We start from the raw sequence: 23,866 nt of genomic DNA, 5'->3' as shown, positions 1-23,866 counted from the left end.
TGTCACAAATGGACGGTGAAGCGACAGCTCCCCTGGTGGCCAGAATACCCTCATGAAAAAGCTGGATTGTTAAATAGCCTCTGAGTGTCTGTGTATATATGTTATGTGTCTATGGTATTGAATGTTTGCTATGTATATGTACATATACATCCATCCTGAGTCCCCTGTGGTGTGAGAAGGGTGGAATATACATACTGTAAATAAAATAAATAAATAAAAATCTCATCCGCACCAAATGCGACTGCGATGGTGGTGGGACCAAGAGCAGGACCTCCCCGGATGATCTTAAAGTCTTTGATGGTTCGTATAATAAAGTTATTATAAGAATAAAGTTATTATTACTGTTTCCACAGATGTGGCGCTATACTGCACCATCCTGGGCCAGACTGAATAAATGAAACTTAAACAAGCATGGTTTCTGCATGTTTAGATATCTAATCACAATGCAGACTTTTCACCCTGTTTGTATGCAAACACAACTCCTGTAACAAAGATGAAAAGAGAAGTTCCTACAAGAAAAAGCAACCTCACCTCCCACTGTGTTTCCTCCAGTGCTGGAGCAAAGGCGGTCTTCTCTTTCTCGTAGGACCTTAGTTTGGTCTCCAGGAGATCCTGCTCCTTCATCAGGTTTGCCAGTTCCTCTCGGAGCTGCTTCTTCTCCTGCTGCAGCTGGAAGACCTGGAGCTGCAGAAGCTGCTGCGCCCGCTGGCTCTTCTGTGAGGTCTGCTTGAGCTTGTTGTTGCACTTCTGCTTTAGCAGCTCCATTTCATCCCTGCAGCGCCTCTGTTTTTCCTCATAGCTTTGGCAGGACGTGATCTCCTTCTCCTCAAAGCTGCTTTGGAGCTCCTGCAACTCACCTTCCCTCTCCAGCAGCTTTTGCTCCAACTCATGGATGGCTGACTCCTCTGTGGAGATTGGGGAACGGATGCAGGAATTCTCAGTAGGTTGGGGATGGGCAGTGGCAGCAGCAGTTTTGCCTGGATTGAGGATTTTGGTTCCCCCGTCAGAGAACGACAAAGCCTTGAGGCTCATCATGTTACTGTTCTGAAGGATGGCACACTGAGTGATGTTGTGGGCAGAGCCCCCAAATCGGCTAATGGGCCCCACTGGGGCAACAAGAGGGTCCAACTGGTAGCTGCTGGCTGTACTGTGAGTCGGGAGGCTTGACATGGAGTTCCGCCCTGAGTCTGATAGTCCCCCAGAGCACAAAGCTGCCTTAAGGTCCGCATCTTTAGCTTTGTCCTGGGACTGGAGCGACTGAGAGGTATGGCTACCATGTTCTGGAGAAGAGTGGAGGACTGTGTTGGAACGAGGGAGCACAGGCTTGAAAGCGGTGGGCCTGGCAATATTCTTGTCTGGGCCCTGAAAAGAAAGAACAATCAGCCTGTTAGTGCAGGTTCAGAAGTATCCCACAACTGACCCTTTTTACTTGTTACTGAAGAAGACATATGTGTGTGTCACTTTCCCCTATGAAGATCAATGGACACATGTAGGTTAAACCACTGGTAATAGTACAGCAACCACAGAGCTGCTGAACTTGCTGCCTGAAAGGTCACTGGTTTGAATCCAGGGAGCAAGGTGAGCTCCCACTGTTAGCTCCAGCTTCTGACAACCTAGTAGTTTGAAAACATGCAAATGTGAGTTGATCAATAGGTACTGCTCCATGCAGCCATTTATTTATTTATTTACAGTATTTATATTCCGCCCTTCTCACCCCACAGGGGACTTCAGGCCGGATTACAATGTACATATGTATGGCAAACATTCAATGCCATAGACACACAACATATATAGACAAACAGTCAGAGGGTATTTAACATTCCAACTTTTCCTGCCACCAGGGGAGCTGTTGCTTCACTGTCCATCTGCGACACCAATGAAGTACTTTCTCATTCCCTGCATTCTTGCTGGAGATTTTTATGGCCTTGTAAATTAGTTAAATTATCCTCCCCACATAAGTGGTACCTAAATTTCCTACTTGACAGATGCAACTGTCTTTTGGGCTGCAAAGGTCGACAACAAGCTACACAAATTGGTTGGAAGCTCACTCCGACCCGGGCTGGCTTCGAACTCGTGACCTTTCAGTCAGTAGTGATCTTAATGCAGCTGACTCCCAGCCAGCTGCGCCACACTTCCAGCCTTGCCAGCCACATGACCTTGGGGGTGTCTACGGACAATGCTGGCTTAGAAATGGAGATGAGCACCAACCCCCAGAGTCGGACACGACTGGATTTAATGTCAGGGGAAAACCTTTACCTTTAAACAAAATTCATATTAGTTATTCCATTCATACCCCTACTTCCCTCCCCAAGCTAAACAGGTATAGACCTCATTTAATATGCTTATTGTATTGTCGAAGGCTTTCATGGCCGGAATCACTCAGTTCTTGTGGGTTTTTTCGGGCTACATGGCCATGTTCTAGAGGCATTTCTCCTGACGTTTCACCTGCATCTATGGCAGGCTTCCTCAGAGGTCTGCTGGAGCTGGGAAAAAAGGGGTTTATATATCTGTGGACTGACCAGGGTGAGACAAAAGGCTTTTGTAAGTTGGGCTAGGTGTGAATCTTTTCAACTGACCACCTTGATTAGCATACAATGGGCTGACTGTGCCTGGAGCAAACTCTTAATGAAAGGTGCTTAGATGTCCCTGCCTGTTTTTCTCTCTGCTGTTTTAATTTTAGAATTTTTTATACTGGTAGCCAGATTTTGTTCATTTTCATGGTTTCTTCCTTTCTGTTGAAATTGTCCACATGTTTGTGGATTTCAATGGCTTCTCTGTGTAGTCTGACATGGTGGTTGTGAGAGTGGTCCAGCATTTTTGTGTTCTCAAATAAAATGCTGTGTCCAGGTTGGTTCATCAGGTGCTCTGCTATGGCTGATTTCTCTGGTTGGAGTAGTCTGCAGTGCCTTTCATGTTCCTGGATTCTTGTTTGGGCGCTGCGTTTGGTGGTCCCTATGTAGACTTGTCCACAGCTGCATGGTATACGGTAGACTCCTGCAGAGGTGAGAGGATCCCTCTTGTCCTTTGCTGAACGTAGCATTTGTTGGATTTTCTTGGTGGGTTTGTAGATTGTTTGTATGTTGTGTTTCCTCATCAGCTTTCCTATGCGATCAGTGGTTCCCTTGATGTATGGCAGGAACACTTTTCCTCTGGGTGGATCTTCATCTTTACTCTTGTGGCTTGTTCTTGGTCTTTCAGCTCTTCTGATGTCTGAGGTGGAATATCCATTGGCCTGTAGAGCCCAGTTGAGGTGGTCCAGTTCATCTTGGAGGAGGTGGGGTTCACAGATTCTTTTTGCACGGTCTGCCAAGGCTTTAATGGTGCTTCTTTTTTGACTTGGGTGATGGTTGGAGTTTTTATGTAGATATCTATCTGTGTGTGTGGGTTTTCTGTAAACGGTGTGACCCAATTGTTGATCTGGTTTACGGATGACTAGGACATCTAGAAAAGGCAATCTTCCTTCCTTTTCTTTTTCCATAGTGAACTGGATGTTAGGGTGGATGCTGTTAAGATGTTCCAGGAACCTGTTGAGTTCTTCTTCTCCATGGCTCCAAATGGTGAAAGTGTCATCCACATATCTGAACCATATAGTGGGCTTTTTGGTTGCTGTTTCAAGAGCTTGTTTTTCAAATTGTTCCATGTAGAAGTTAGCTATGACTGGGCTGAGAGGGCTCCCCATAGCTACTCCATCTTTCTGTTCGTAGAATTCATTGTCCCACTGAAAATAGCTGGTGGTGAGGCAATGGTGAAACAGCGCCGTGATGTCTTCTAGGAACCTCTGGTTGATGAGTGCCATGGTGTCTGCAACTGGGACCATGGTAAATAGAGACACCACATCGAAGCTGATCAGTATGTCATTTGTATTTAGCTTGAGATTGCTGATTTTTTCAATGAAGTGGGCTGAGTCCTTGATGTAGTGTGTTGTGAGCCCAATGTGGCTTTGTAACTGTGCAGCAAGAATTTGGCTAAGTCATATGTGGGGGACCCAATGGCACTCACGATTGGTCTGAGTGGGGTGGAGTCCTTATGGATTTTGGGGAGTCCATAAAGCCTGGGTGGAAGGGCTTCCGATTTACATAGCTGCTGTCGTATGTCGAAGTTGACTGAGGAGTTTTTAATTAGAGTGTTGGTTTTTCTGGTTATTTTGGAAGTTGGGTCTTGCTTAAGTTTTCTGTATATAGTAGGGTCCAGGAGTTTTTTGATCTTCTCCTTGTATTGCTCTGTATGCATGATGACTGTGGCATTCCCCTTGTCTGCTGGCAGAATGAGGATAACAGGATCTGAATTTAGGTCTCTAATGGCTTCTCTTTCCTTCCTAGTAATGTTACTGGAGGGGAGTTTTGCCTTTTTCAGGATCCTTGCTGCTTCCGCTCGTACTTCTTCTGCTTCCTCCTCTGGGAGGCGGTAAATTGCTGATTCGACATTGGCAATGATGTTTTCTACTGGGATCCTGGTGGCGGTTACAGCAAAGTTTCCTCCTTTCGCTAGTATGGATACTTGGTCTTCAGAGAGTTGTCTGTCTGTCAGGTTGAAGATGGTCCGTGATGTATCCAGTTCTGGTTTCGGCTGTTGCTTTTGTCGTTTGTAGAATTTTTGTTTTTGTCTGTTGGTGTGGACAACCATGTTTTTCTCCATTTTCCTGTAAGTGAGATTGTCTATTTTGTCCCAGTCCTGGGAATTCATCTTCTGGCTGATATTGATATGGAGATGCAGAAGTTCCTTGTCTGTGTTTGCGAGTTCTTTGCGAATGGTGTGGATTCTCTCTCTTAAGAGGTTGCGTTCCAGGCGGTCATAGATCCGGTGAGCCTGTGGTGTTTTGAAAGTCCTTTTGGCTGCGAGGAATTGTGGGATGGTATCTGTGTCTCTGCAGCGTAGAAGAAAAGTCAGGGAGCACAGTAGATGTGCTTTCCTGGTCCTTAGTTTCTCCAATTTCCGTGTGTCTTGGAACAGTTTCTCCCCGTAGAGATGTTCAATGTATTGTCGAAGGCTTTCATGGCCGGAATCACTCAGTTCTTGTGGGTTTTTTCGGGCTATATGGCCATGTTCTAGAGGCATTTCTCCTGACGTTTCGCCTGCATCTATGGCAGGCTTCCTCAGAGGTCTGCTGGAGCTGGGAAAAAAGGGGTTTATATATCTGTGGACTGACCAGGGTGAGACAAAAGGGACAAAAGAGAGAAAAACAGGCAGGGACATCTAAGCACCTTTCATTAAGAGTTTGCTCCAGGCATAGTCAGCCCATTGTATGCTAATCAAGGTGGTCAGTTGAAAAGATTCACACCTAGCCCAACTTACAAAAGCCTTTTGTCTCACCCTGGTCAGTCCACAGATATATAAACCCCTTTTTTCCCAGCTCCAGCGGACCTCTGAGGAAGCCTGCCATAGATGCAGGCGAAACGTCAGGAGAAATGCCTCTAGAACATGGCCATATAGCCCGAAAAAACCCACAAGAACTAATATGCTTATGTTATATACCTGCATGACAATTCTATGCCTAAAGCTGGAGCACTGCAGGCAGCAGTGCCTGGCCTATTAAAAGCAGAAGTAAGAGGAAAATGGAATTTGTTCCTCATTATTTCCCTCCCATTGAGAGCAATATGACGGAAACAATCTCACCTCCGTTTTTGGTCTCAAAGTTCCTCAAGCAGTATGGATAGGCGTGGAAAGGGCTATGGATCCTGCAGATCTAAAGGTTTGCCCATATTAGGAGCCTGTTCGCTTCCCCATGGTTGGGGAAATGAAAACTATAGAATTTTCCAAGATAGCAAAAAGAATGCTATCAACCTCTAAGGATGCCTGCCATAGATGTGGGTGAAATGTCAGGAGAGAATGCTTCTGGAACATGATGACACAGCCCAGAAAGCTCACAGAAACCCAAAGAAAATGGCATCTGAGGTCAATATCCAGTCTTCTTCTGAAGCCCAAAGTATACACTTTTAACAAACTAAACTAAATAAACAAAAACCACATTTTAATGTTGCAAGCAACAGCCCCATCTTGGGTGTTGCACGTGTGGTGGACCTTGTCTCTCCCTACTTCCTGAGGATGTATTCCTCTTACAGGTCCTCAAAGTTGAATGGGAACTATGCCAGTGCAGAACTGGACACCGAGGGAGCTCCCATTCAATTTTGAGAAATTGTTGGATGAGAAGCAGGAAAACACAGCGTGATAATAAAGCGATGGGGATGATGATACAATGGTAGATTTTGAAGTTCAGCCTTTTATTGAGATACTATACACAAAGGGACACACAAGCTGTACCCCACCACATGTTGCTGTGGCCAACCTTCCTCTTTCTCTTCTCCTTTCTTTCTCCCCTTCCTTCCTTCCTTCCTTCCTTCCTTCCTTCCTTCCTTCCTTCCTTCCTTCCTTCCTTCCTTCTCTTCCTCCTTCCTTCCTTCCCCCCTTTTCTTTCCCTTCCTCTTTCTCCCCTTTCTTCCCTCTCTACCTGTTCTTGGACTGCAACTCCCAGCAGTCCTCCTGATCTATCTATCTATCTATCTATCTATCTATCTATCTATCTATCTCTCTATCTCTCTATCTCTCTATCTCTCTATCTCTCTATCTCTCTATCTCTCTATCTCTCTATCTCTCTATCTCTCTATCTCAATCTAATCTAATCTAATCTAATCTATTTTATCTATCTGGAGGATTGCTGGGAGTTGCAGTCCAGGAATAGGAAATTGGAAATATGCAGGGATTGGGATACTTTCAAAGAAATTCAAGGAGAAGAAAGCTTGCAGCTTGGAAGCCGTGCATTTGGATCATCCTCCTCTCCTAAAGGGTCTAGAGGATGCTGGGAGCTGTGGTCTGGAAGAGAGTGTGGATATGCTATTGTGTGTTCTGTTTGCTGGGGGAGTTATTCTGCGCATGAGCGTCTTTTTGCTTTTGGGGGGCTTTTAAAGTCCTTTCTGCTGTGTTTTTCAGTGTTTTTATGAGTGATGATCACTCGTTGGCCTAACAGGTGTATTGTGTCCAGATTTCAGGTCAATTTGTTCAGTGGTTTTTGAGTTATGTTAATTCCACAAACAAATATTACACACACACACATATATATGCTAGCCATCCCCTGCCACGCATTGCTGTGGTTCAGTCTGGTGATCTGGAATATAAAGTAATGAGAAAATGTTGGTTTCTAATATATGTAATTTTTTATGCTTGTGAGTAAACAGTATTTCTTGCTGTTTCTTTGTCAATGTTGCTGTGGAAATTGTCTGGTTTGCCTACCCTGGAGCATGCAACATATAATTGCTCTTCTTTAGGGGTCCCTTTCAAATCTATGATACTATATCTGTGTGTGTGTGAATCATATATATCTATCTATATCTATGGCCGGATAGTTCTTTGTCAGGAGCGCTTTGATTATGTTTTCTTCCCTCAGTGAAGGGAGTTGGACTGGATGGCCTTAAGTATTTTCTGTTGGCCATGGGAGTTCTGTGTGGGAAGTTTGCCCCAATTCTTCCATTCATGGGGTTCAGAATGCTCTTTAATTGTTGGTGAACTATAAAACCCAGCAACCACAGGTCAGTGCCTACCAAACCATTTCAAGTATTTTCTGTTGGTCATGTGGGTTTTGTGTGCCAAGTTTAGTTCAATTCCATTGCTGATAGAGATCGGAATGCTCTTTGATTGTAGGTGACTATAAATCAGAGTAACTACAACTCTCAGATGTCAAGATCTATTTTCCCCAAACTCCGTCTGTGTTCCTATCTGGGCATATGGAATATTTGTGCCAAGTTTGGTCCAGATCCATCATTGTTTGAGCCCACAGCGCTGTCTGGATGTAGGTGAACTACAACTCCCAAACTCAAGGTCAATGCCCACCAGACCCTTCTAGTGTTTTCTGTTGGTCATGGGAGTCTTGTGTGCCATATTTGGTTCAATTCCATCATTGGTGGAGTTCAGAATGCTCTTTGATTTTAAGTGAACTATAAATCCCAGCAACTACAACTCCTAAATGACAAAATCAATTTTTTTGAGTGATGGTCATCCCTTGGGTTAGTAGGTGTCTTGTGGCCAAATTTGGCGCAATTCGTCTAGCGGTTTTTTAGTTATGCTAATCCCACAAACGAACATTACATTTTTATTTATATAGATATAACACACACACACTACACACAGAAATTCTACACGCACAATATGTACCTAAACACTTGTAGCTATTTAACCTCTAAAAGAACAGATTTGTTCCTAAATCTAGTCAAGACACCACACATTACTCTGTTAGTATATTATCTGCCCACCTCCTTTGCTTTCCCTGTTCCTTCAAAGATTAGCTGCAGACCCCAATAACTGGAAAGGCAATCAATTTTCCCAGCAACAATGTATTGTTACTAGCTGCAGCTAATCTCTGAAGGAACAGGGAAATCAAAAGGAGGTGGGCAGATTATATATTGGTAACAATACATTGTTGCTGGGAAAATTGATTGCTTTTCCAGTTGGGGCTGCAGCTAATCTTTGAAGGAACAAGGAAATGAAAAGGAGGTGGGCAGATAATATGATAGTCTTGGCTCATCAAAATGTTTCAGGGCTTCAGCTTTGTAAACAGTACAACACAGGATAGGATAACATGGTGAGAAAGATTTTTGGCTTTTGTGCCACGCTTCTGGAGTTCCCAGATGGACAGTATTTCTCAACCTTCCTAATGCCCCTTAACACAGTTCCTTATGTTGTGGTGACCCCCAACCATAACATTATTTTTGTTGCTACTTCTGGATGAAACCTGGCACCCTCAATAAGGGTTTGGTGGGCATTGACCTTGTGTTCGGGAGTTGTAGTTCACCTACATCCAGAGAGCACAGTGGACTCAAACAATGATGGATCTGGATGAAACTTGGCACCCTCAGTATGCCCAAATGTGAACACTGGTAGAGTTTGGGGAAAATAGACCTTGACATTTGGGAGTCGTAGTTGCTGGGATTTATAGTTCATCTACAATCAAAGAGCATTCTGAGCTCCACCAATGATGGAATTGAACCAAACTTGGCACACAGAATGCCCATGGCCAACAGAAAATACTGGAAGGTTTTTGGTGGGCATTGACCTTGAGTTCAGGAGTTGTAGTTCACCTACATCTAGAGAGCGCTGTGGACACAGTACCCCATGATCAACAGAAAATACTTAGTTTTCTGATGGTCTTTGGTGACCCTTCTGACACTCCCTCAAGACCCCCCCCCCGAGGGTCCTGACCCCCAGGTTGAGAAACACTGAGTTAGATAGTGGGAAGAAGGATGATGAACTCCATTAGTTTTTGTTGAATTAATACAGATTAGATACTCATGATACTTTGACCAACTCACTAGTTCCAGCTGGTTGGAGACTGGCTTGAGTTTAGCAGGAGTTCCTGTGCCATAGTCCACACTGCTCCTCGCAGCCTGGCTTCCCAGATCCCCACCAGAGAGTGGTGTGTAGTCTGTCCGTTGAGCCTTCTGGTTGACCTTAATGTAAAAGAAGTCTTCATTTTTGTTGCCCTTTGAGTTGGACTTATTGTGGCTGGTTTCCTGAGAGAAGCCAAATTTCAGCAGCCCATCCGAATATCTGTTCAGTTTTTTCAGGTGGGATGACTTGCGCAGCTTGTACTGTGATGCCCGGCAGTGTTTGCTATGGAAGCTGTGCCCAGAGATAAGGCTACTGACACTTCCCATTATGGCTCCTGGGTGGAGGCTATACACAGAACAGTTAGTGCCCTGGTACTGTCTTCATGGGGGATGTCCTGACAGCTGGGAGAGAAGGATGGTGTTGTGGTCATAGCAGAAATTTCACTTTGCCAAGGATCCACTGACCTGCACAGAAGAAAGAAGGACATGAAAGCTTATGAGAATAGCAAAGGCAGCTTAGAAAATCTTCAGGACCAGCAATGAGGAAGATCTACATTTCAGCTCCATTTTAGTCAGTGACAGATTACATGATTGGATAAATTATGGTTTCATTTTATCTCCCTGATGATGAAATGGGAATAGCAGTGATTTTAGTCACAAACATTGGTGAACTGGCATTACAGCAGCCCCTGGTGTCACAATAGTCTAAACTCTTGTGATGGCAATATTGCTGACCCAAAGGTCAGCGGTTCAAATTCAGGGAGCAGGGTGAGCTCTCATCTGTTAGCTCCAGCTTCTCATGAAGGGACATGAGAGAAGCCTCCCACAGGATGATAAAACATCCTTGCAGACGACCAATTCTCTCACACCAGAAACAACTTGCAGTTTCTCAAGTCGCTCCTAACATGGAAAAAAACCAAACAACTGGCATTATAACAAGCTCATAGATCCAAAGGATTAAGATGAAGAGTATTGTAGTAAACAAGCAGATGAATAGTTATCTGCACTAGTCTCCTGCAATATGAGGGAAAGATATTTATTTACTATATTTATATACCGTCCCTCTTAGTCCGCAGGCAACTCAGGGCGGTTCACAGTTGGTACCAAGACCATAAAATACAATTAAAAATATTAAAATTATAAAACCATAGCAAAATTAATAACAAAGAAAATTAATAACGAAGATACCAGACATGGAATTGAACCAAACTTGGCACACAGAACTCCCATGACCAACAGAAAATACTGGAAGGGCTTGGTGGGCATTGACCTTGAGTTCAGGAGTTGTAGTTCACCTACATCCAGAGAGCGCTGTGGACACAGTACCACATAACCAACAGAAAATACTGAGTTTTCTGATGGTCCTTGGTGACTCCTCTGACCCTCCCATGCACCCCCCCCCCAGGGATCCCGACCCCCAGGTTGAGAAATACTGGGTTCGATAGTGGGATGATGAACTTAGCACAGTTCCAGCTAGGCTTTAGTTATAGGGAGCATACTATGCCCCTATTAAAGCAGCTCCATTGGCTGCTGACAAATTTCCAGGCCCAATTCAAAGTGCAGATTATTACATATAAAGCCCTATATGCTTCGGGTCCAAACTATCTCAAGATCGCATTTCCTTTTATGAACTGGCGTGAGCTCTAAGATCTGCTAGGGAGGTCCTCCTCTTGGCCTCACTTCTATCTCAAGAACGGCTGGTGGGGATGAGAGAGAGGGCCTTTTCAGTGGTGGCCCCTCAGCTTTGGAATGCCTTCCCTAAAGAGATCATGTTAGCTCCCACTCTCCAAGCTTTCTGGACACAACTGAAAACATGGCTTTTTGTACAAGCCTTTGCACCATCATTAGTACTTTATTCACAAAGCCTGAGGACCTAGTGATTGATTCACTTTATGGACTGAGACGGTACACAGCTTGTTTTTATCCACAGCCTTGATGCGTTTGTTGGATTTTAAAATGGTAGGATTTTATTAGTATGCTGTTTTATGTAAATGTATGCTGTTTATTAGTCATGGGCCTGGTTACTGTTTCATCCATTTATTTTGTGTTTTCATACTGTTTGTTTCACTCGGATGGCAGAAAACGGTACACCCCCCTCCACTATGGAAATATCAGTGAAACAAAAGTACTTTCAGCCTACAAGTCACACATGAACTCTCTTTTGAAAGAGACCCTCTAGCCCTAAAACTGAGGGGAAGGGGAGCATGGAAAGCCCAGCCATTAACACCAATGGGACGAAAATATTTGTTTTTTCGGACATGGTACGAAAAAACTCATTCTGAAAGGCATCCGTTTTCAGGAGAGGTGCTCGAAAATGAAAATGGGGCCTTACAAATGAAACAAACAGAAATGGATAGTGATTCTATACAAATGCACAAGACTACTGTTTATATGCAAATATATGTTGTTTTTTTGTAAACATATGCTGTTTTTGTTGCAGCAGAATTGTGTGCTTTTTGTGAGCCGCCCTGAGTCCCTTTGGGGAGATGGTGGTGGGGTATAAATAAAGTTGTTGTTGTTGTTATTATTATTATTATTATTATTATTATTATTATTATTATTCAAGGTGCAGGTCATGACCTATAAAGCCCTAAACAGTTCGAGCCCCGCCTATCTCCGCGATCGCATCTCCTTCTATAAACCGGTGCAAGCTCTAAGATCTTCCGGGGAGGCCCTCCTTTCGTTCCCACCACCGTCACAAGTATGGTTGGTAGGGACGAGAGAGAGGTCCTTCTCGGCGGTGGCCCCCCACCTCTGGAATGTCCCCCCAAGGGAAATAAGACAGGCCCCATCCCTCCCCTCCTTTCGTAAGAGCTTGAAGACCTGGCGGTTTCAACAAACCTTTGAGAATGACCAGTTCTAGTCCAACCCAAACATTGTTGAACATGGCTTTGCACTCTTACCTATTAGCCCGGTCATCCCTCGAATAGGCCTTGGAAATGAGCAGGCAGAGACCCGTATCTGCTATTGCCGTTAGCCTGTCATAGTACTGTACTTAATTCCCGGCTCCCTCATATTTTGAGTTTGCGCTAGACTTGGCCCGGCTTTTTAATTGCTCTGAATAGGCAGGATTATTTTTAATATACATGTGTTATTGTGATAATGTTATGCTTATGTTGTTTTGTGAATTTTATTTTATGATGTTTACTTTGTATGTTTCGGTGATATTACTTGGAAACCGCCCTGAGCCCCCCTCGGGGAGATAATAGGGGTATATAAATAAAGTATTATTATTATTATTATTATTATTATTATTATTAGATTTTACTGGCATATTTTGCACAGCTTGGAATTTTGCAACTGTAGTGATGTTGCTTGTAGACATGCAATACAGCTCCGTCTCCCAAAACCCAACCACTGGACATCCTGGTACAAATAATCCAGAGCAAGGGGAAGGAAGAGATGTCGGGTTCAGTAGAGTTGGGAAATACTCAGTTGAAAGACTCAAGGGGTCTTTCCAATGAGGGTACGAATTATCAAATAACTCCCTAAACTTGTATTATAGATAAATTATTAAAGAAAACCACAATGGTGGTGGGATGAGAGGAAGCAATGTTTATTTGCAGAAGCCAAATGAGAGAAGACCTTACATGTATTTTTGTCTGAATGCACACTTTTAATATTTTTTAAAATTTATGAATTTAATCAATTTTAAGTTGCAGCTGCCTTGAAGGGATTTAAAATGAGGTGAATCTCAGCCGATGGTCATCCTGACTTTTCAACTGGCACTAACAAATAGCCCAACCACCTTAACGCCTACCTGCGTGACCGCATTTCTGTGTATGAACCCACGCGATCTCTTCGATCATCTGGAGAGGCCCTGCTCTCGCTTCCGCCCCCTTCGCAGGCGCAATTGGTGGGGACGAGGGGGAGGGCCTTCTCTATGGTGCCCCCCCCCCCGACTCTGGAACTCACTTCCTAAGGATATCAGGCAAGCCCCCACAATGGCAGTCTTTAGGAGGAGCCTGAAAACATGGCTGTTCCAGTGCCATCCCTGAATAAAGGAAACAATTCCTTGAAAAATGTCCTCAGAAGCACTTTAATCACCCATTGGGTTGCTCTCCCTACAATTCTTTTAAAACCCTCCTACTAGATACATCCTACCTCTGTTCATGTCCAGCGTTTATTTTTAAAATTTTAACTATTACATCTGGCCCGGCCATAGGTTTTTAAATCTCTGCGTGCTATTGTCTATATGTGAGTTATATTAATTGTATTGTTTTATTTGCTTATTGCTTGTTGTTTTTATTGATGTGTTGTTGGGCTTGGCCTCATGTAAGCTGCTCCGAGTCCCCTTGGGTATAAATAAAGAATTATTATTATTATTATTATTATTATTATTATTATTATTTCAATGCACTTTCAAAGACACAAAGGGCCTGCTTCAATCAGTATAAGAACTGAGGGAGAGGAAGGGAAAAATCTAATAACACCTATTTATTTTATTTATAATTATTTATTTAGGGCTATTATATCCCGTCCTTTCTCAACCTCCGCAGAGGGACTCAGGATGGCACCCCATGGCACCCACATCAAAACATAAATATACAATTAACACCAATGTAATAATAACAATATAAAACAGTATAAACAGTATACTGGTGGGGACGAGGGAGACAGCCTTCTCGGTGGTGGTCCCTCGACTCTGGAACTCACTTCCCAAGGGCATTAGGCATACCCCAACTCTGGCAGTCTTTAGGAGGAGCCTGAAAACATGGTTGTTTCAGTGTGCCTTTCCAGAATAAGGAAACTCCCAGCAATATGTCCCCAAACACACTTTATTAGTGATCTAGGTTTGTCTGCACATCTCATCTCTCTCCAAAACTTTTACCCTAGTTATATGTCATCTCGTCATGCCCAGCATTATTTTTAAAATTTAATTATTACATTTGGCCCAGCCATAGATTTTTAAATGTGTGGTGTTATTGTTAATGTTTATTGCTTATTTTCTGCTTATGAGTTTATTTATTGTTTTGTATTACTGTTGCTATAAGTTTATTGTTGTACTGTGGGCTTGGCCTCATGTAAGCCACACCAAGTCCCTTGGGGAGATGGTAGCGGGGTACAAATAAAGTTATTATTATTATTATTATTATTATTATTATTATTATTATAAAACTGTATAAACAATATAAAAACAATATAAAACCTAGGCTGTTTTATTTTAGCATGAACTTTTGTAGATTCCACTTCATTAAATGCAACGCAGAGCAGAAGCTGCCAATGCATCAGAAGAAATCAACTGAAATCCATGAAAGCTAAAGTTAAGTCTTGAAAGCAGCATGACATTCTTTATTTTTTACCTCCGGTTCCTTCCCACCTTAATGGTTCTCTCAGACTTCTCTTTATCCTTATTCCCAAATAAGCACCCTTCTCTTTGCTCTCCCTGTAATTTCCTGGCCTTAACATGGATGTTACTACAGCCCTTAATTACTGCTCACGTCTGGAAGGCAAGTGGTATTGGATAATAACACAGTGTATTATTACCATCATTACAGTTCAGAGGTGCTCAGAGAGCTGGGTTTTTTTCTTTGCCTCTGGCATAAAAAAACAGAAAATGATCCTTATTGCAATTTCAGTATGTTCCTCTTGGTTATTGGCAGCACAGAGAGAGGACAAAGAAGATCCCTTTCTAATGCGTTTGGATGCAGGAGCGGAAGCAAGTGGGCACATGATTCACATTATGAACCCTATCTGTGTACCAATGTGGGTCTGGAGGGTTGTTTTTTTTTGTATGTGTCAGGAGTGACTTGAGAAACTGCAAGTTGGTTCTGGTGTGACAGAATTGGCCGCCTGCAAGGATGTCGCCCAGGGGACTGCGGGATGTTTACCATCCTGTGGGAGGCTTCTTGCATGTTCCTGCACAAGAAGCTGGAGCTGACAGATGGGAGCTCCCCAGATTTGAACCGCTGACCTTTTGGTCAGCAGTCCTGCTGGCACAATGGTTGAACTCTGGTCTGGAGGCTGGGAAAGACTTCAGAGCCTGGTTCACTGCAGCAGAATGGTGGAGCAGTTGCTGCTCGGCTCCTCACCACTCGCTATACGTTTCTCCATTCTCCAAACGATGGGTGTTAAACTCTGCAGCAGATACCAAGCCCAGCTCCTTCCACCCAAACTGTTTCCTTAAAGTTCTGATTGGGCATGGGGCAGACTAAATGCAAGTAATCTATATAAATAAAAATGTTATGTTCGTTTGTGGGATTAACAGAAATCAAAAACTACTGGGGGGATTGACACCAAATTGGGACACAACACACCTAACAACCCAATGTATGTCCTTCACTCATAAAAACACTGGAAAGCACAGCAGAAGGGACTTTAAAAGCCCCAAAATGATGAAAAGCTAAATGACAATACAGTAAAAAGGGAAGAAAGAGGGAGGGAAGGGAAGAAAGAAAGAAAAGAAAAGAAAGGGAGGGGAAAAAAGAAGGAAAGGGAGAAGGAAGCATGGAAGCAAAGAGGGAAGGAAGGAAAGAGGTAGAGAAGGAAGAAAGGAGAGAGAGAGGGAGGGAAAGAAAAAGGGGGAAGGAAAGTTATAGAAGAAAGGAAGGAGAGAAGGAAAGAAAAAAGGGAAAGAAGGAAGGAAAGAGGGAGGGAAGGAAGGGGGAAGATGTAGAGAAAGAGGGAGTGAAGGAAAGAAGGAAAGAGAGACAGCAGAAGAGAAAGAAAAAGGGGGAAGGAAGGAAAGAGATAGAGAAGGAAGAAGAGAAGGAAAAACAGGAAGGAAGGAAGGAAGGAAGGAAGGAAGGAAGGAAGGAAGGAAGGAAGGAAGGAAAAGGGGAGGGAAAGAAGGAGGGAAAGAAGGAGAGAAAGAGGGAAGGTTGGCCACAGCAATGCGTGGTGGGTACAGCTAGTCTATATAAATAAAAATGTAATGGTCGTTTGTGGGATTAACATAACTCAAAAACCACTGGGCGAATTGACACCAAATTTGGTCACAATACACCTATCAGACCAACAAATGACCATCACTCATAAAAATACTGAGAAACACAGTGGAAGAGAATTAAAAAGCAAAAAAAACCCCTATTACAATGCATACGCAAAACCACATACATACACATATACACAAATATATACACACATCTATATAAACAAAAAGTAATGTTTGTTTATGGGATTAACATAACTCAAAAACCACTGGATGAATTGACATCAAATTTGGACGCAATACACCTATCAGGCCAATGAGTGACCATCACTCATAAAAACACTGAAATCATAGCGGAAGGGACTTAAAAAGCCAAAAAAACCAAAAGGACACTATAGCGCACATGCAAAAATGACTCCCCCGGCAAAGGAAACACACAACAGCATATCCACACTCTCTTCTGGAGTACATCTCCCAGCATCCCCTAGACCAGGCCCTTTAAAAGAGGAGGAGGATCCAAATGTGCTGCTTCCAAGTTGCAAGCTTTCTTCTCCTTTGAGATCTCTTTAAGAGCATCCCATTCCCTGCATATTTCCAATTTCCTATTCCTGGACTGCAACTCACAGCAATCCTCCAGATAGATAGATTAGATAGAGATAGGTTGGTAGGTAGATAGACTGATCAGGAGGACTGCTGGGAGTTGCAGTCCAAGAATAGGTAGAGAGGGAAGAAAGGGGAGAAAGAGGAAGGAAGGGAAAAGTAAGAGTAGGAAGGAAGGAGAGAAGGATTGGCAAAACAGTATGTATGAGGATACGGTTTTATGGTTCTATCAATGGGTTTGTGGACTGAGTATTGTTTTAATGACTGTTATGATAATTGGTTATAATTAATTGCTATTGTTTTAACTCTGTATGTATTTATGGTTTTATACTGTCTTATTGATTGTGGCATCGAATTGCTGCCTTTGTTATCTGCTCTGAGTCCTGTCCCCCCTGGGGGGGGGGGGTTGAGAAGAGTGGAGTTAAAATGCTGTAAATAAAAATAAGATAAATAATAAGGAAAGGAAAAAGGAAGGAAGGAGAGAAAGAAAGAAAGAAAGAAAGAGAGAGGGAGGGAAGGTTGGCCACAGCAATGCATGGCAGGTACAGCTAGTCTATATAAATAAAAATGTAATGTTCGCTTGTGGGATTAACGTAACTCAAAAACCACTGGGCGAATTGACACCAAATTTGGACACAATACACCTATCAAACCAACAAGTGACCATCACTCATAAAAACACTGATAACACAGTGAAAGAGGCTTAAAAAGAAAAAAAACTTACAATGCATGTGCAAAACCACATATGTACACAAATATATACATACACTAGCTGTCCCCTGCCACATGTTGCTGTGGCCCACATGGGGGTTCTGTGTGGGGGTTCTATCGTTGGTGGGGTTCAGAAAGCTCTGAGATTGTAGGTGAACTATAAATCCCAGCAACTACAACTCCCAAATGGCAAGATTCTATTTTCCCCAAACTCCACCAGTGTTCACTTCTGGGCATATTGGGTATTCATGTAGAGTTTGGTCCAGATCCATCATTGTTTGAGTTCACAGTGATCTCTGGATGTAGGTGAACTACAACTCCAAAACCAAAGGACACTGCCCACCAAACCCTTCCAGTATTTTCTGTTGGTCATGGGAGAACTGTGCGCCAAGTTTGGTTCAATTCCATCGTTGGTGGGGTTCAGATTTGATTGCAGGTGAACTATAAATCCCAGCAACTACAACTCCCAAACTACAAAATCATTTTTTTTTTAGTGAAAGGCATACATTGGGTTGTTAGGTGTCTTGTGTCCAAATTTGGTGTCAATTCATCCATTGGTTTTTGAGTTCTGTTAATCCCACAAACGAACATTACATATACACACACACACACACACACACGACACATATACACAGACTGGGCCACAGCAATGCATGGCAGAGGATAGCTAGTTGAAAATAGAATCCAGCTTGTCCTACTTCTTGTCCTCCTTCCTCTTCCTCTTATCTCTTCAACCGGGGAGTGACACAAGCTTTTGCCTTAGGAGCCACGGAAATAATTGCCCAGACACTAGTTGTACAGCACTACATGTCCATTATGGCACAACACTCCTGAGAAGAGGGGGAGCGGGGATAGTAGACGGGTCATTGTAATGCAAATAGGGACCACAAGGGAATATGGAGGAGGGCTACAAACAATGCTGGGATTTGTAAAATCTTGACCGCTGACTATAGGGAGAAAGCTAATGTGAGCATATGGAGCTCCTGTAATTGGGGGTGTAGAATCCCTAATACCAGGGAAGCACCTGGCTATGCTACCCCATACATGCATTAGGGTGTTGAGAGTGAACGTGTGCAGAAAAGACAGGGCCTGGATCGTATGCTCCATGTTGAGAGGGGGAGGGAGCTCTCTCCAGCTGGATGACCCTTAACAGGATATTCAAGAGACTGTTAACCAAATTAATCAATGCAGGTCAGAAGAGGGGGACAGATAATGGGCCATATGGGTAGCTTGTTAGAAGGTGGCAGAAAGGCACACTGCTCATTTCTGTGTTCCTGCACAAATACAGGAATGCTGCCTCCTTTGTATCAGGGGAGCTGTTCAATCAGCACTAGAGAGCATTGGAGCCATCAGGACAAGGCCTCAACTAAGAATGCAATGATGATGCCTTGCAAAAAGCGGGTAGCATGGAAAAGAACTGCTACTGGCTCACTATTTTGGGACCCCATGGAGAAGATGATTCCATTGGGGCTCCCCCACCCCTTTCCCATTTCCACTGCTTCTTAGCCTATCTTTTCCCACTCAGTTTCCATCCAAGCCAGTACTAATATAATTATGTTTTTGGCACATTTGGAGAAGGGAACTAATAGAATCACAGAGTTGGAAAAGACCTCATGGGCCATCCAATCCAACCCCATTCTGCTAAGAAGCAGGAAAATTGCATTCAAAGCACCCCCGACACATGGTCATCCAGCCTCTGTTTAAAAGCCTCCAAAGAATGAGCCTCTACCACACTCTGGGGCAGAGAGTTCCACTGCTGGACAGCTCTCACCATTAGGGAGTTCTTCCTTATGTTCAGGTGGAATCTCCTTTCCTGTAGTTTGAAGCCACTGCTCTGCGTCCTAGTCTAGAATGAATAGAAACACTGCTAAAAATAGTTCTGAGGGTCAGCAGAGTGCCATATAATCCAATTTGAACTGCATTATAATGGTCAGTGTTGTTGTTCATTTGTTCAGTTGCTTCCAACTCTTCGTGACCCCATGGACCAGCCCACACCAGAGCTCCCTGTCGGCCATCACCACCTCCAGCTCTTTCAAGGTCAATCCAGTCATTTCAAGGATGCCATCCATCCATCTTGCCCTTGGTTCTCTTCCTTTTTCCTTCCATTTCCCCCAGCATCATTGTCTTCTCTAAGCTTTCCTGTCTTCTCATTATGTGGCCAAAGTACTTCATCTTTGCCTCTGTCTTATAGTCAGTGTAGACTCATATAATACAGATTAAACTGCATTGAACTGAATTATGTGAGTCTACACGGCCATATTATCCCGTTCAATGTAGTTAATCTGCATTCTGAAACTGGATTATATAGCAGTGTTTTTTAAAAATATGTTTATTAAAGTTTTGCTTACATATATTTAAAAACAGAAAGAAGATTGGAATGTAGAAGGGTAATTGGGCAGGGTTGGGTATAGGGGTTGATGGAGTAGGTTAGGGATGTGTAGACAGTCAAAGATAGGGGTAAGAGAGAAAGTGGACAAAGAAGAAAGAGGAAGAGAAAAAGAGGGGGGAAAGAGAAAGAAAAAAGAAAAGGAACCCATCTCAAATAAAATAGAAAATTGAGGTGAGTTCTGATTGTTGACTTCCACCTTCATCTTCCCTGGGTTGTTGTAATCCAAGATATCGGTGGATATTAGGTTTAGAATAGTGGTTCCCAACCTCTGGTCCATGGCCCACCAGTTTTCCACAAGAACTAAAAGATGATGCATGGCTTCATCGTTACCGCACAGTTGCAACAAGAGCGATTGGTCTTGCAAAACCCCTTTATTATTTATTTATTTATGATATTTATAGCCCGCCTTTCTCAGCCATACAGCGACTCAAGGGGCACAATTCGATGCCAGGCATTCATAAAAGTGCCATTTAAAACAATCAACATTACAATATAAAACATAAATAAAAACTGTTAAAGCATAAAATCATTGGTATCATCTTGTTAAAAAAGTAACATCGCCTGGCCATTCCATGTTCATCATTCATAGTTCCATGTTAGTTCCATAGTTCCATGTTCATCATTCATAGTTCCACTGGGGGCCACCACTGAAAAGGCCCTGTCCTTTGTATCTGCCAATCGCACTTGTGAGGCAGGTGGGATCGGGAGCAGGGCCTCCCCAGACGATCTTAAGCTCCTAGATGGTTCATAGTGACGAGGCTTATTAAATATGGTTTTCTGTTGGCAAGCAGATGGCGACTACTGCATGGTATATTTCTGTATCAGAAACTAGAGCTGATGTGGTCTATCCAATGCAGTTTTCTGAATCAGCGCTCCAAATAACCAATCTAAAGTTGACCAAAACCTGATTTGTAACCCTTTTGGTACTAATGTTGGAGAGTGGTCCTTGGTCAAAGTGGTCCCTGGTCAAAAACCTTTGGGAACCACTGGTTTAGAAAGACATTTCCAGTGGAAGTCCATCAGTCCAGGTGCAGAAAAATGTAAACATAAGTATAATGACCCCATTTCGGCAGAGTCTATCACAACCCCTCTATAATCTTCCCTCCATTAACATTCATGGGATGGATTTAAAACAGACACCTATTGAAAGAGCGAGTGCATAATTGTCTCTCCTTCAAGTGGATGAAGAGCCCCATTACAAGACTCTCATTCACTTTCATTCATCAGCCCCATTCATTCTGCTGACATTCACTGGGATTATTTTGATAGTAGGGGCAATAAGACCATTGGTGGGAATTCATGGAGCTCTGACACACACAATGGAATGCACACACAAAACCACTGTAATCTATCATTAGTTAGAAAGAGCACTTCAGAGTAAATTACATTGTACAGCTGCTCAAACAGACTGGGACTTCATCATGTGAGCTCAATAGAGAATATTTGGAAGGACCCACTCTCATTGGATAGATGTGACATGACCAAAACCAGGAATGGAACGGGAATCAGAAACCTGGGAGTAGTGAGGTCCTCAACCCTGTAAATCAGTTGTTTGCTACAGTTCTGACTCGCAATGTAAATATTTCATACGCAGGATGTATTTTCATTCACTAGGCCAAATTTGGTATAAATGTCCGATACACCTACATTTGGATACTGGTGGAGTTGGGGGTGTGTGTGTGTTGATTTTGTCATTTGGGAATTGTAGTTGCTGGGATTTATAGTTCAACCTACAATCAAAGCGCATTCCGAAATTCACCAGTGATGGAATTCAACCAAACTTGGAACACAGAACTCCCCTGACCAACAGAAAATACCAGAAGGGTTTGGTGGTCATTGACCTTGAGTTTTGGAGTTGTAGTTCACCTACATCCAGAGAGCATTGTGGACTCAAACAATGATGGAAATGGACCAAACTTGACATGAATACTCAATATGCCCAAATGAGAACACAGGTGGAGTTTGGGGGAAATAGACCTTGACATTTGGGAGTTGTAGTAGCTGGGATTTATAGTTCACCTACAATCAAAGAGCATTCTGCACCTCACCAAAGATAGAATGGGGGCAAACTTCCCACACAGAACCCCCATGACTAACAGAAAATACTGAAAGGGTTTGGTGGGTATTGACCTTGAGTTTTGGAGTTGTAGTTCACCTACATCCAGAGAGCACTGTGGACAATAGAATCATAGAATCAAAGAGTTGGAAGAGACGTCATGGGCCATCTAGTCCAACCCCCTGCCAAGAAGCAGGAATATTGCATTCAAATCACCCCTGACAGATGGCCATCCAGCCTCTGTTTAAAAGCTTCTAAAGAAGGAGCCTCCACCACACTCCGGGACAGAGAGTTCCACTGCTGAACGGCTCTCACAGTCAGGAAGTTCTTCCTCATGTTCAGATGGAATCTCCTCTCTTGTAGTTTGAAGCCATTGTTTCACATCCTAGTCTGCAAGGAAGCAGAAAACAAGCTTGCTCCCTCCTCCCTGTGGCTTCCTCTCACAATGATGGATCTGGACCAAATGTGGCACGGATACTCAATATTCCCAAATGTGGACACTGGTGGAGTTTGGGAAAAATAGAACCTGACATTTGGGAATTGTAGTAGCTGGGATTTATAGTTCACCTACAATCAAAGAGTGTTCAGAATCCCAATGACAGAATTGGGCCAAATTTCCAACACCAAACCCCCATGGCCAAAAGGAAATACTGGAGGGATTTGGAATGAATTGACAATGATTTAGAGGTGATGTGGCTAACCTACATCCAGAGAGCATGTATTTGTTCTAATAGCCAAAGTCACAAAGCAGAAAAGAGTCCTCAAAGGGAACATTTTCCCCATTAGCTCCTCTCACCAACCCACACCTTTTACTACAATGCAAAAGATCACAGAGTCCATAGCCCACTAGTTTCTTGGCACCTCAATAAGTCATCTTTGGAACATTATGTTCAGTCAAAACATGTGCATTCATTCTGTTGCAAAAAAACTAGCACACCTGTAAACACAAGTTAAATAGTCCAAGGGAGGGAGATGTTTTCTGTGCATTGAATTATAGAGAGCATTTCCATCTTCCAACTGATGTGCGACAAATGCCACCATTGAACTGGCACTAATTATGCCTCTTCTAAAGGTCTTGATGAATCCCTGAGGATCTGCATTAATGTGACCCTTCAGTAATTTTGGACTCTAATGAGGATCAGAGCTGCGACAATTCTCATTTCCTTGGATCTCCTGGATCAATAATTCACAGTTGTCATGTTATGTGGAACTGTATATACCAGGTGTGGGCAAATTTGGGCCTTCTAGGTGTTTTGGATGCCACCTCCCACAATTCCTAACAGCCTCAGGCCCCTTCCTTTTCCCCCTCAGCCGCTTAAGCTGAGGGCCCAAGTTTGCCCATGCCTGGTATACAATCACACCAAGCATCAGTGACCTGCAAACTCTGAGTCTGTTGCACTCCAGAACAGGAATAACCCTCTGATTTTAAAACATCACACGTTGAGTAGGAAAACAACCCTTTTTTATTGAAGGTAAGTAAAAGCAGCAAAGTAGAAAAACACTTTAAGGGAATAGGTAAGTTCAATTAGGTAAGAAGATAAGCAGGAACAAATTAGTCCAAGGTATGGTTCAGCAAAGTTTAAAAACAAAGTTCAGACTTCTCTAATAAAATCCAAAGGAATGGGGAAACGGGAGACCTCACTACCTCTAAGGATGCTTGCCATAGATGCAGGTGAAACGTCAGGAAAAAATGCCTCTAGAACATGGCAATATAGACCAAAAAAATCTACAACAACCCAAATGGGGAAACGTTGATCCAAGGCATGAATAGGTAATCACAAGATACAAAGAGTCAAACCATACAGCAAGAAATACTTAGACAAGAATCTTCCAAGCAAGACTTTCACGAGACAAGAGCAAGAACTTAGCAGGAATTTGAAATGATGCTTCATCTGACTATATTTCCCATGTGTGGAACTTTATAT

The 23,866-nt window shown here is 43.1% G+C and overlaps 1 protein-coding gene across 1 annotated transcript in view; it reads right to left on the bottom strand.

Moving 5' to 3' along the window:
• The window catches only part of LZTS1 (leucine zipper tumor suppressor 1), an 81,242-nt gene that overhangs the window by 17,054 nt on the left and 40,322 nt on the right, over positions 1-23,866 (bottom strand). Inside the window, exons 2-3 of the mRNA XM_060786939.2 lie at positions 9,297-9,779; positions 532-1,362 (exon numbers count right to left, since the gene is read on the bottom strand). Of these exons, the coding sequence (XP_060642922.2) occupies positions 532-1,362; positions 9,297-9,641 (1,176 nt within the window). The 5' untranslated portion in view covers positions 9,642-9,779. The remainder of the gene's footprint in view (positions 1-531; positions 1,363-9,296; positions 9,780-23,866) is intronic.

The sequence above is a fragment of the Anolis sagrei genome, chromosome 7 (genome assembly GCF_037176765.1).
Source record: "Anolis sagrei isolate rAnoSag1 chromosome 7, rAnoSag1.mat, whole genome shotgun sequence".
In the NCBI taxonomy this organism is placed as follows: Eukaryota; Metazoa; Chordata; class Lepidosauria; order Squamata; family Dactyloidae; genus Anolis; species Anolis sagrei.
The sequence above is the reverse complement of the archived record's forward strand: the minus strand, read 5'-3'. Positions and strand labels throughout refer to the sequence as shown.